This window comes from Chiloscyllium punctatum, chromosome 40, assembly GCF_047496795.1.
Source record: "Chiloscyllium punctatum isolate Juve2018m chromosome 40, sChiPun1.3, whole genome shotgun sequence".
NCBI lineage: Eukaryota > Metazoa > Chordata > Chondrichthyes > Orectolobiformes > Hemiscylliidae > Chiloscyllium > Chiloscyllium punctatum.
Window position 1 is genome coordinate 50355521 of NC_092778.1, and position 14400 is coordinate 50369920.

At 44.6% G+C, this 14400-nt stretch overlaps 1 protein-coding gene across 1 annotated transcript in view; it reads right to left on the minus strand.

The window, feature by feature from the left end:
- The window catches only part of pkd1a (polycystic kidney disease 1a), a 205423-nt gene that overhangs the window by 93717 nt on the left and 97306 nt on the right, over nucleotides 1-14400 (minus strand). Inside the window, exons 14-16 of the mRNA XM_072559862.1 lie at nucleotides 13566-13741; nucleotides 11736-11872; nucleotides 4763-8379 (exon numbers count right to left, since the gene is read on the minus strand). Coding sequence (XP_072415963.1) covers nucleotides 4763-8379; nucleotides 11736-11872; nucleotides 13566-13741 — 3930 coding nt within the window. The remainder of the gene's footprint in view (nucleotides 1-4762; nucleotides 8380-11735; nucleotides 11873-13565; nucleotides 13742-14400) is intronic.

Here is a 14400-nt window from a genome sequence, read left to right on the forward strand (position 1 = left end):
TGTAGTAACGTCTTTGCAACAGGCCAATTTCAGCTCCTGATTTAACTTACATCCAACACCCAGACTACTGTTTGGGGGCATGTAGATAACTCCCAAGAGGATCTTTTTACCATTAGAATTTCTCAGCTCTATATCCCCTGATTCTAGGTCCCCCCGCGCAAGGGACTGAATCTCATCCCTTACCAACATTGCCACCCCACCCCCTCTGCCCGTCAGTCTGTCCTTACAATAGCACGTGTAGCCTTGAATATTCATTTCCCAAGCCCTGTCCACTTGAAGCCACGTCTCCGTTATCCCCACAAATTCGTTTCTGCCAATTTCCAAGAGCCTCAAGTTCATTCATCTTATTTCTAATGCTTTGTGCATTCATGTATACTATTTTTAACTTGTTACTGCCCTCACCCTTCCCATCAACTCCTTTTTCACTCAATCTTACAGCATGATCCCTTTCTGAGTTTTCTGCCTCATTGATACAGTTGTCTTTCTTGAATTCCCTTGTTCTAACTTTCCCTCCAATTTCCTTCTTAAACATTCAGTTTGTCCCCCCCCCCCCACTTAGTTTAAACATAGCTGTGTTGCAGTAGCAAACCTGCCTGCCAGAATGCTGGTCCCTAACCTATTAAGGTGCAGACCGTCTCTCTTGAAGACGTTGTGCTTACCACAAAACATACCCCAGTGATCCAAGAATTTAAATCCTTGCTTCCTGTACCAGTTCCCCAGCCACATGTTCAAGTCCATTATCTCCCTGTTTCTGGCCACACCAGCCCGAGGAACTGGAAGCAAACCGGAGATAACCACCTTGGACGTCCTGCTTTTCAGCCTTCTTCCTAGTTCTCCGAAGTCCCGCTGTAGTATGTTCCTCCTCTTCTTCCCGACATCATTTGTGACTTCATGTACCACCACCTCTGGCTCTTCACCTTCGTCCTTGTGGATTTCCTGCACTCTGTCTGTGATGTCTTTAATCCTGGCACCAGGAAGGCAACACACCATCCTTAAGTCCCGCCTGCAGCCACAAAAACCCCGGTCAGTTCCTCTCACTATGGAGTCCCTATTACCATGGCTCTGTGCAATGTCCGACTTTTCCGCTCTGTCTCCACGCCAACTTTTGATTGACAGACCTGGCCGCCTCGCAGACTGGCAGTGTCATCTGTCTCTACTGTTTCCAAAGATTCAACTTGTTCCTGACAGGTACTTTCTCCAGGGTCTCTTGCACCTGTCTGCTCTCTGCCTTTCTCATCGTCTGCTCTCTTCTGGTACGATTGGTGTAATAACCTTGCTGAAGGTCTTGTCCAGAAAAATCTCGTTCTCTCGGATGAGCCTAAGGTCCTCGAGTTCTTTCATCAGTGCTGCAATATGCTCAGTCAATAGCTGAATGTGCACACACTTTCCACACTTTTACAAGCCAGACACACCAGAGTCCTTGACCTCCCACATCAAGCATGTAGCACACTGAACCAGCTTGTCTTCACTCTCTTCAACTGCGGCGTAATCACTTCACTCAACATCCTTGTCAAAGACTCCTGAGCTAAAGCCTCACTCTTCAATCCACAGGAACTTCCTTGGACCCTCTTTTTGGGGCAAGTCTGTGGACTTTTAATTTAGGTTAGAGGAGGAGGGAGGGAGGGAGGCCCTACTCTGTAGGACCTGGAATCTAGAACACACCCACTCAAATAACAATCACTTACCTTCCCAACCGGCTTTGTGCTCTGCCTTCACTTCCGCCCAGCTCCCGCCACTCTCTGATGCGAAAAGAGCGGCGATGTTTAGACAGAGGATCTGGATCGGCGCAGGCTTGGAGGGCCAAAGGGCCTGTTCCTGTGCCGTAATTTTCTTTGTTCTTTGTTAGCAGTGTTTCAGATTGCCTGAGCCCTATTCTTTTATTATACATATCCACCTCAGTCACTTCTCCTCCTTTAAGTCGTTCCTTCAAATTATCTATCCAACAAAGATGTAAATCCTTTTCTCTATATCTCATCAACGGTGTTGGTTTCCTATTTTACTCAATGATCACTCTTGTATACTGCTTTGGTAAATTTACTGCGTCGAAAGTGCTTTATAAATACAAATTATTATTGTATAGCTTGCTGTGTGACTCATCAGTATTCATGATTTAAATATTAAATTATAGATAGAGGTGATGTCCGAGGCTCTGTTCAAATGTTTTTTTCAATAATGAACCCTTTTTCAACAGGTCAAAATGTATCCTTTCACCCACAGTAAGCTTGTGGTGCTGCTGTTGTTCTGAATAGGAATTTGTATTACTGTCTTTGGTCAAACAGTAAATGATGATGATCAGGCAAAGAAAGGAAAATCCAAAATGTGGACAGCTTGCAACATGGACACATCTGCCAAAGACCAGACAGCAAAAGTTTAAGGTGATGGTTTAGAGGAAATCTGAGAAAATCTTCTTTTCACCCAGCAAATGGTTAAAAAATCTGGGATGTGCTATCAGAGAGTGTGGTGGCACTAGGCACTCTGGAAAACAAAATTCAGAAACATCTGGACGAGCATTTAAAATGCCACAGCAGAGTAGGCTATGGACCACGTGCAGGTAAATAAGATCAGTGCATTTTGATGTTTGCTGGTTGAACTGAATTGAAATGAATTGAATTTATTGTCACGTGTACTGTTGCCAACATTTTATTGCCCATTGTATTTGCCCTGTGCATGGCCATGAATCTTTACAGTCCATGTAGTGTCATGCACCCCCATACTGTAATGATAGGATTTTAGCCTAGTGAAGTTGGGGTGATGTTGTAGTGATGTTAGCCTAGTAATGTTCACTGTTGGCACATACATAGTGGGGAGTACAGCCATCATAACGCCATGTAACTCTATTGCGCTACTTAGTTTGGATGCATTTTTTTCTGAAAATGTACTTAGTATTTTTATTAACAAGCTTGGAGTATGCTTAATCGGATTTTATGAGAAGTAAGTGCAGACTTTTACGAAACCATTAACATTGAGATCCATAATATTGATTAAAAGTGGGAAGGACAAAGATTTGTAGTGAACCTTCAATTAATGAAAAATGTTTTGATGGGTTTGAGGTCTATAGTATGAAAGGTGCACCTAAATAAGAGAAAGCTGAAGGATGGGATAATACTGCAGACATTACTGTAACTAAAAGAGCGTTACCCACATCTTGCCCATCAAAAAATAAGAAATGCAATTTTTCAATAACCCTTTCAGCAATGTCTGTCCTGAATCAAGACCATGACATAGAACGTATTTCAATAATACCATGGTGTCTCCAATCTTTCTCAGAGGAACGGGAATAACTTAAGATATACTTTCTTCATCAATTGCCCATCCAAAAGCAATGATTGCCATGCCCTAGAAGGTAGCATGTGCAAGGAGATATCACCACGTCCCAGCTCCCCTCATGATATACAGCATCCTAATGGGGACACATATCGTCAATTCCCCAACATCACTAGGCTAAAATCCTGAAACTTCATTACAGGAGGTGGGTGCATGACACTACGTGGACTATAAGGATTCAAGGCCACTCACAGGGCAAATATAATGGGCAACAAAATGTTGGCCTTGACAGCAACTCCCACACCCTGTGAATACATTTTAACAAAACTTTTGGCAACTTTCGAAATTGAACAAAAATGTATCTCTCTCAATCATATTAGACTAACAGATAATAAGAGAATGCATATTACAGGGATGTTCATTAGCCATGGGCTAAATGGATAGATAGCCTTGGAGAATCTAACTTTAGCTAGCAAAGCTCCATTTCTCAAAATTAAAACCCGTGATATAGAAAAACAAAGGAACCCCACCACAAAAATACATTTATCAAGTTCATGTGACAGGTTCTTGAATTTCTTACAGACTGGAGGTAAAAATGCATTTACCCGCACAATTGGATACTTGAACTTTATTTATCCCAAGCCAAAAGCTACATTAAATGCTTCTATGTGAGTTGCGTTCAACCTTCAGGGGATTCATTTTGCATAAATGACAATAATTTCTGCAGCCTACAAAAGGCAAGCCATCAATAATTAAACACTAAAGGGATGCGTTTACATCTGTTAAAAATATGTAGTTTCTATTAATCTTTTGCATTTTGAAAGCACTTCCTTTTTCAGTGAGCTTGTCAGATTGGCTAATAGCATAAAAATGGGGAGAATAGAAAGACTGGGGTAGCGTTAAGTGATTTACCGAATGACTTTGATATCCAGACCAGGTGACAGATGAAACTGAACACCGATACAACAGTGGAAAGTGAATTATACAGTGAATGAATTGATAGACAAACTGAGAAAGAGACCCTGGATAACTGTCTCATCAAATTCAATGACAAAATAATGTGACAAGGCAGCTGGAAATGCAAGTGGGAGGATAAGACAAATGACAAACCTCCTGAGGCTATGCTGCAGTTGACATTTGTAGTATTGTCTTTAGTTCTGATCATTCCTTAAAAAATATGTACGTGCAAGGTCTCTCATGTAAAGAACAGAAATGGAACTGATCCCCAAGTGTAAATAGGCATACATTAAACTAAAATATACAGGATAGCAAACAGGCCTTTTAGGCTGTATGCTTCACAAGAGACTCTTCTAGAATTCCATGTTCAGTCTAAAATTCTTTCCCAGCTTCTGCTTCAATGTAGCAAATCTGAGAGCATGGGATTAAAATGACAGTGATAAATAAAACACTGCTTTGGTCCAGGTTTTATCCTGCAACAAAAAGTTATGTGACATTTGGCTCAAAGGTGAGGTCATTTGAATTTGCAACAGAATCTTACCAGACATGAATATGTACACAACCACTCATAGTTCAGAGGTGTTTGACTGTCAGCTGGCTGGTCAGGATCGTAAGACTTAGTACCATCCATCACAAGATCCTGCTTTGTGGACCATGACCTATATGTTCCTCCATCTATTACTGGGACAAGTGCACTGGGAATGACCATTATGCTGGAATGTGTGATCTTCACATATGAGGTACCCTTAAAGGAAATAGTAAATACAATGCAATATCTTCCAATATCCAACACCAGGTTGGGCAGAAGCAGTCGAGGTCTTTTCAAGTCTACATTTGGAAGTTGAACTTGTTTCACTCCTTGCAAAGTCAGGCAGCTGGAGGTCTTGTAAATCTCCCACAAATATTCCACCTGATACTCTGTACATCCTCTGAGGTCAATGTCTGCCTCCAAGTAATTTCTTTGAGATCGCTGCATAGTCTCACTGAGGATCATGCTGACCTTGGGTGGATCACATTTCAACAACAAGATAGTCACTGTAGCTTGTGCAACATAGAAGCTCACCAGGTTGGATGCATTAACTTCTACAAGGTAATTTCCAGGACGCAAATAAGAGTGAGACACAACGGATGTATTTGCAAAGTTAATTTGGGATCCATCTCCAAACTTCCACGTGAAAGTTGCTTGGCTGAAACTGGGTGTCACAGCGAGACTCAAATGGACTGTTTCATTGACTGCAGTGATGGATGGCATCACTGTAAGCCTAGCTTTTAAAATTTGATTTTGTACCAGGATCCCTGCTGTAATGTCCTCCCCAGATACATTGTTGAATGCTTTTAGGAAGATGCTTAATCGGCCTTGCACCTTTGGTGTATATGAAACATTTTGCCCAGTGATAATATCAGAATAGTCTCCTAACACAAAGTGCCACTGGTACATAACCTGAAAGCCACTGGAGACTGCAGCACTAAAGTTTTTCATTACACCTGCTGGGATGGCTTGCTCATTACAATTCACCAGCCTTAAATCTGCAACAGGTTCCTGCACATGAATCTCAATGCTAGTGTGCTCACAGCTCACTTGATTCTCTGCTTTCAAGGTTATTTCGTATGTTCCAAGGTGTGAAAAAAGATACCTATAGTTTGTGCTGTTTAGCAGCATCGTAAAATTATCAACACTTAACCAAAACCTGGCATCTGTCCCGGAGGACAACTTTACTGAAAAAATCACATCTTGGCCTGGTGCAACTGCCCATTTGGAGGCTTCGAGCTGAAGTCCTTGTATTTTGTCTTGAACTGTGAAGTTCATCGAAGCTGTTTCCCAGCTTACATCATTTGAGGCATTTAAACTGATGTTGTATACACCAGGTAAAGGAAATGACTTATTCATTTCCTGGCCAAACTGCTGTTCTACCGTGAATGGAAGTGTCCAGAGCCAAGAGATGTTGGATCCACTGGATGTGCTGCCTTGGAAGAACACTGTGGTGTTGGTGGCTGCATACTGTTGGTTGGCTGAAGTACCTGCAGTGATCGTCACATCAGCCACTGGCTCCTGGACACGGATCAGCAGAGTCACACTCTGCGAGCTGAGCTTGTTTGATGCAGTGACATTAACTCGCTTCACCCCAGGATTTTGGAAGCTGTAACTGATAAAAGAGAGGTTGGTGGAAACCGTGGCAATTCCATCCAGTGCCCAAAAGTATGTCACCTCTGTGCCACTGCCCATGATGAGGGTGATGCTGGTGGATTTGTTCACTGCCACTGGTTCTGGTGAGGCCCACAATGAAACAATGTCAACGGGCTCCAGGACTGTGACTGACCTGTTCACACTCACGGTCCCCAGAAGGTTGCTGGCATGAAGGACAATCGCATAGGAGCCCGCTTCCAGTAAGTATATTTGAGAGGAGGTGGTGTTAGCTGACAGTAGGACCACGTCCTCCCACAAAACAGTCCAGTTGTAGGAGACCTCAGTGCCAAACCTGCTCGCTGCTTGGAACCACAGGGTTTGGTTGACGGCTAAGCAGCAGCCCTCCACCAGGTGACCCAAGCTCATTTCCAATCCTCGGATTTCCTCCAGCACATGGATCTGGATGCTGGCCTGCTCCAAGCTCACTCCGTTCTCCACTCGCACCGTCACGTTAAAGATGCCAGCGCGGGTGAAAGCGTGCGAGACGTTGGCTGGGCCTTCAGTCGCCTCGCAGCAGCGGCAGAAAGACCAGGAATACCGCGCGAAGTCGCCCTCCTGCAGGCTGGCCTCGAAGCCCACCGAGAGGTTTACCGGAGCCACCGTGGCATTGGCAGTGAGCTGCAGCCGCCGCAGCGGCGTTTTCACCGTAACCGGCTCCTCCTTCAGACCGTGGCTGACGGCGTTCGAGGCGAGCAACCGGACTCGGAAAGGGCCGGCTGCGGCGTACGAGTGTGAGACGTTGTTGCCGGTGCCGTTCGTGCCGTCGCCGAAATCCCAGCTGTAGCGGACCTGGGTGCCATCGCTCTCCGCCAGGAAGGTGTACGGCCGGTGCACTACCAGATCGGCCAGCGACTGGGCACCGTGCACGACGATCCGGAGCACGGTGAGCGCTTCCTGAATCTGCACCGAGGCGCTGGCGTCGCCCCAGGACACGTTGTTGAAGACGGTCACGTTGACCCAGTGCAGACCGGGCTCGGCGAAGCTCAGGTTCACCTCCCGGCCGTGCAGTTGCGGCTCGAGCTCCCACAGGTAGGTGTAATGGCCGTCAGGACGGACGTCCACCCGCCACGTGCCCTCCTGGCGCGCGGCGAGGAAGCTTCTGGAAGGGCTGATGGTCACGTGGCTGATGACGGGCTGAACACAGACGTTGGAGTAGTAGTTGACCTGGTTGACGCTGCTGGACACCACCAGGTAGAGGGGGAAGACCCCGCTCCTGGTGTAGTTATGGCTGGCGCTCGGCTCGCCCGGCACCGTCTGGTTGGGTGAGCCGTCGCCGAAGTCCCAGAAGAAGACGTAGCCGGCCGAGTCGCCCGGCGTGTAGGCGGTGAAGTTAACGTCGAGCAGCTGGCGGACGCAGCCCGCCGGCCGGACCCTGCTGACGTGCAGCACGAAGACCCGCACCACCCGGGTGGCGTTGGCGGCGCTGACCGCGTTGCGGGCGGTCACCGCCACCGTGTAGTTGCCCACCTCGGAGTAGGTGTGGTTCATGACCGAGGAGCTGGTCGCGGTGGGCGCGCTGCCGTCCCCCATGTCGAAAACCCAGAGCGGCCGGCTGCCGGTCTGGGTCGAGGCGTGCACGATGGTGGGCGCGTACAGCTCGGTGGGGCTGTTGTCGGCGATGTGCAGCCCGGAGATCTCGTCGAGCACCTCCAGCCAGCGGTGGGTGCTGATCATGCTGATCACGTTGCTGGCCTGCACGGTGACCTTGTACCTGTCCGCCCTGCCGAAGGTGTGTGTCACTCGGCGAAGGTCCCCGGCGAGTTCCGTGGAATTGTCGCCGAAGCTCCAGCTGTAGGTCACCCCGCGGGGGGACGGCAGCAGAATGGCCTCAAATTCCGCAGGCTTGCCCGTGGACAGCACCTCGCTGCTCACGTTGATGGACAGGTTGCTGAGGTAACTGTAGACACTCAATGGAACCAGCTGGCTGGCGTTATCGTACTTATCCGAGACAGACACCGTGAGGTTGTATTCACCTGTGGAGCAACAGACAAGACACTTGGTTTTATTTCACACTCAAGGTAAAAACAATGACTGCAGATGCTGAAAACCAAATACCGGATTAGTGGTGCTGGAAGAGCACAGCAGTTCAGGCAGCATCCAACCAGCAGCGGAATCAACGTTTCGGGCAAAATCCTGATGGATTTTGCCCGAAACGTTGATTCCGCTGCTCGTTGGATGCTGCCTGAACTGCTGTGCTCTTCCAGCACCACTAATCCAGTATTTATTTCTCTCCCCCTCCTGTGCTCCCTGCTTCCCCCCCTGCAAGCACTAACCCAGATAGCACAGCGGGAACAAAACCAGACATGGGTGGAAATATTCAGCAGGTCTAGTAGCATCCGTGGAAAAAAATCGAGAGTTAACTTTTAGGGTTGAGTGACCCTTCCTCTGAACTTTGCTCAGAAGGAAGCTGTTCAACCCAGCATGCCAACTCTTTGCAAGGGCTCCAGAACAAAACCCAGCCGCCTCCACTTCCACCTTGCAAACGTTTTCCTGGATGGAGCCACTTAATTAAGGGGTGGCGTACATGCAGAATAAAAATTCCGCACAGGGCGGTCCGAGAACTGGAAGGGGCATGGGGTGGACCGAGAGCCGGAAGGTGGGTAGGGGCGGGCTGCCTTAGAGTGGTCGGAAGGTGGGAGGGACGGGGGCCAGCTGGGTCTGTATTGTCTGTACTTTTGTATGTAACAGTATTGTCTAATGTACAAATGTCATTGTTACTGTCTTGTCATATGTGGAACTGGAATTTGAGGTTTGTCCTCCTCTCCCTGTAAAATGGTCGAACAGTAGGGTTTGGGGCCTAGCTTTGCTGCTCCTCTCCCTTGTAAAATTGCTGTCTCTTGTGTACAGCTGTAAATGTTTTTTGTAAACTGTGTTTTGTATATTTGTTTAATAAAATTTAAAAAAGGACTCAAAAAAAATTCTGCATTTAATGAAAGTGGTTGGCAAACACAAATTCCAGTTTTATTCTCCAAAGATATGCAATCCTGTGATTTTTGATGACCAGTTTGTAATTGTGAAAAATAGCCACATCACTTTCTATTTGAAAAAAATTTGCAAAAATCACATGTTCACAACGTTGAGGTATTTTACAGCCAATGAAATACTCTTAAAATATATTTACTTTTTGGAGTATTGGAAATGGAGCAATCACTTCAGATCCAGCAAGTTCCCATAGCGGTAATGAGCAAATAGCTTATTTTGTTTTAAATTAGTGTTGACTGACGGATAAATAATAAAGGAAATCAGCCAATATAAATCAATGGAGTTCAGTATTTATATCAATTGCTTCTTTTTGATTTGGTGAGTGTAGAGTGTCCAAAGAAATGGGGCATAGCATCTATCCACAGACAGGTTTGCCCAGTTGTAGAGGGCTCTGAAGGACGGCAGATTGTGATACACCTATGAGTCTATCACACAACAGAGTCAGGTCGGGGCAGAAACAGAAATATTGCTGGTGTGTATCCTAAAGCTGAAAATGAGGGATGCTGAAATTAAACTGTTTGCCGGGGCTGCAGTCAGAGTTGACTGTCTTGCTGCTATTGATTCACCTACCCACTTAAACCTAAGGATTTCCCTCTACTTCTCGCAGTCCTGATCTCTGTTTGTTCTTTACTCACACAATTCCACCAATTCAATCATTGTTCATTTGCTCTTTAAAGCTGGTCTTTGTGAGAGTGCTGTTGTGCAACAGTAGCAGTTCCCCTACCTCTGGACTAGTAGGCCTAGGTTCAAATCCCATCTGCTCCATATGTATGTCATAACATGTCTGAACAGACTGATTAAAATATCTTCCCTTGTTCTTGAACGTTTCTAAAAAAAACACTTGTCTCCCTTTATAAGTTTATAAGAAAATATAACCATTTGGCCTATTAAGACTGCTGTGCCATTCAAAAAGATTGTTTCTGATTTGTGCCCTGTTGGGGCAGAGGCAGAAGTGGGGACTGCAGATGCTGAAGATTAGAGTGGTGCTGGAAAAGCACAGCAGGTCAGGCAGTATTCAAGGAGCAGGAAAAATCGACATTTTGGGCAAAAGCCTTTCATTAAGAATCCAGATGAAGGGCTTTTGCATGAAACATCGATTTTTACTGCTCCTCAGATGCTGCCTGACCTGCTGTGATTTTCCAACATCACTCTAATCTTGACAATAATGATGCAGAGTCCACTGCTTGTCTGTGGAAGTGGATTCCAAAGGCTGATGACATTCAGAGAAAAGAAATTTCTCTTCAGCTCACTCTTAAACAGGAGACCATTCAATTTTTAAACTGTGCTTCTTAAACCTGGCAAGTCTCTTATGATCCTAATCATACTAAGCTTGCCTTAGGGCTCTCTTAATTGTTCCTCACCCACTTGTCAGTTCACATCCTTTGCTATGCTCTATGATATTCTGCAGAGGGACAGGTGCAATTTAACCTCGAACTTGTCACTGTGATCTGGAGTTTGCAATCTGCAATATGTGCTGTTGTGTCATACAGAATGTTCCAAAGTGATTGTATGTCCTTCTGAGCCACTGACTAACTAAAACACTTCTAAACTATTACTGACTTACACTAATCGTGTCAAAGAGCGTCCAGTAAACATACCGTATTTGATAAAGACTGGACATCTGAAACTACTTTACAGCTGCGGAAATACTTTTCAAGTGAGGCCCCTGCTGTAATGTAGCAAATGTAGAAAGTTACAATGTGTTGGAAGAAATTAATACGATTAGAGAAATGACCAGAAGCAAAGTGGCCCGATACTGGATTGTTCAGAAAAATACAGGAAAGCACTCAGTAATGAAATAACAGGGACATGTGGCTTCAAAAATTGGAGAGCAGGAAGGTAAGTAATTTTCCTATGCCCTAGGTGATATACCAGAATACCTGCCCATTGTAGAAACTTCGTGATGATCACTCAGTTGTGATCAGGAATGGACTCCCTATCAAGATCATCGTACCATCACTAACAATATTTTTGCCAGATTCAAGGAGCATATGATTTCCCAACCCTCTCCTCACACTGTCATTCACTTCTGAAAATGGAATTTGAGAGTTCTGAAACAAAATACCACTTTCCCATTTTTAACTAGAACAATTAAATCCTTTGACCCACAAGGGAGTCAAGGGCTTTGAGGCACAAAAATGGAACTCAGGTCATTATCACACCAACCATGACAGAAGTGAATGGCAGAGGACGCTCGATGGGTCTAATAGCTCATTCCTGTTTTTACTTTCTGCTGATGTTGATAACAGCTAAACATACATCACTCTGACAAGAAACAGCATTTGAACAAGTCATTTGGCACTCGGCACTTACCACTCACCAGGGAGTCTCAAGTTCACCATCTTACCTGGCTTTTGGTATATGTGGGTAACATTTTGTTGCAGCATGGCTTGCTTGGCTGTCAGCTGAGGGACTGAAAGGCTGAGGTTATATGGGCATGTGAACTGATAAACCTGATCGTAGCTCCCATCTCCAAAGCCCCACCTGCAAAGCAACAGAAGCATTCAGCACCGATTTTGCACACCCGACGTGTGAGTTTCATTATGTACAAGCACAGCTCATGCTCTAAGTTTCAGAAGCTATATTGCAAAGCCCCTACACTCAACTTCTTAAATACAACTGAATGCTTAGCTCATTTCAGAGTCACGTGAAGCATCATCTGCATTGCTGTAAACCTGGAGTCTAATGTATATGAGATTGGGTAAGGATGGCAGATTTTTCTCCCTGGAGAATACTCGTGAACCAGATAGGATTTTACTATAATCTGGTAATTACTTGATCACCCTGATTCACAGCACATTTTTGTTCAGAATTTATTTATTTCATTAAATTTAAATTCCCCTGGTGCCATGGCAGGATTAGAACTATCTTTAAGTATTGCTCCAAGCATTCGGACTTTGAGTCCAGGAGTCTAGCTATTATGCTACCGCTGTAATCTTTTACAACCAAGAAGGTGATGGCATTGGGATAATGTTATGGGGGCTTGTAATCCACAAATCCAGGTGAATGCTGGATCACTCTGCGGCATATGGTGCGATTTGGATTAAAATTTTTAAAATCTGGAACTAGACAACTATCCAACCACTGCGAAAGTTGTAAAAATCCTTCTGGTCCTTCAATGTCATTCAGGAAAGGAAATCTGCAACTCTTACCCGTCTCCATGTGATTCCATACCCACAGCAATGTCATTGACACTTAACTGCTTTTTAGGAATCCAGGATGTGTAACACATGCTGGTTTTGTCAGTAAGCCCACATGCCATGAATGAATAGAACAAAAAAAATTATGTTGTAGATTCAAACCTTGTTAACCAAGTATCATAGCAAAGTCTAATCCCTTCTCCCTCAGCTGCGCAAGTAGAAAAGTAACTAAGGTGTATAGATAAAGAAAATTTCAGCAAGTATTTTAAGATAATCCTACATGAATGAATCATTACTTAGAAAAAAATCAGACTCATATCCATCAACATTCTGCCCATTAAGTCCATTTCTGCTCCCAATAGAGCAATCCAGTCATTATCTTATCTCTGATCTCTGCAACCCTGCAAATTAGTTTTCCTTAAAGTGCCTATTGAATTCCCTTTTCATCTTTTCTGCATCCATCATTTAAAATGGCCATTCAGCTCCAGGTCATTGCCACTCCATGCATATAAAGTTCTTCCTCGCATTGCCTCTCACATATTCAAACTTTTAAAACTGTGTCCCCTGGTACAATCAGCTAACTTTTAAAACTGACCATTCTGGTAAATCTCTATTGTGGTTACCAAACTGAGTGCAGTAATCTAGTTGGGGCGTAACCAGAGCATTCTAAAGGTTCAACTTAACTTCCCTGTTTTTGTACTCAGTGCCTCTATTTATGAGGCCCAAGATTCCACATGCTTTGTTAACCACCCCCTTGATATGTTCTCTCACCTTCAGACACCGATGCTGTTACACCCTCAGCGTTTTAAAACACTGCCATTATTGACTCTCTCCATCCTTGCTGCCAAAAATGAATCACATAACACATCTTTGTCATAAATTCCATGTACCAATTGTCTGCCTATTCTGCTAGCCTAATTGTCTTGTTGTGCGCACTTTGTATCCCTGATAACCACACTGCCAAGTTTGGTATCAACAGCAAATTTTGAAATTTTACATGGTGTTCCAATATCCAAACAGCAGTTTTCACTTCTTACCTGAACGTAGCATTGACAGCTGCATCTACCTTCACACTGGCAGCAAATGTGTATGAGAAGCCTCGGACAAGGATGGCTGGAACAGCAGAGACGTTGAACTCGGTTAAGGGATTCCTCCTGTCCACTGTAACATTGCAAATAATCTTTTGGTTGCACACATGATTGGATGCGATCAGCTGCAACAAAGCATACAGGTTTTAGTAGGTACTCCAAAGAAAGTGTTTCTTTTTGTCTATTGCCCTGGCCAATATTAAATCCTCAAACAGTATCCTTAGGATGGAACATTATCACACTGCTGTCTATGGAGTCCTGCTGTGAGTAAATTGACTGACACTGGTACAATTCAAAAGTCTTTTGCTGGCTTCGAAATGTCCTTAGGTTATGCTGTATAAATGTCTGCAATTTTTGTGAAGATTTGTAGCTCAGATTGTGGTTCAGGTTGTAAATTTGTTCGCTGAGCTGGCAGGTTTATTTTCAGATGTTTCTTCACCATGCTATGTAACATCATCAGTGAGCCTCTGGTGAAGCATTCGTGTCCTGTCCCACTTTCTATTTATGTGTCTTGGTCTGTTGTGGTGGATGACATTACTTGAGGTTCTTTTTCTCAGAGGTTGGTAAATGGGGTCCAAATCGATGTGTTTGTTGATGGAGTTCCGATTTGAATGCCAGGCCTTTAGGAATTGGAAGAAATCCACAAACACAGAAGCAACATCCATATGGGTATAAAGTTCACCAAGAGGAAGAGAATAACAACGGTCTCCTCTTCCTAGATGTCACAGTAGAACAAAAAAACCAGTGGAGAGCTGCAGATCAGCGTCTTCAGGAAAGCGACATA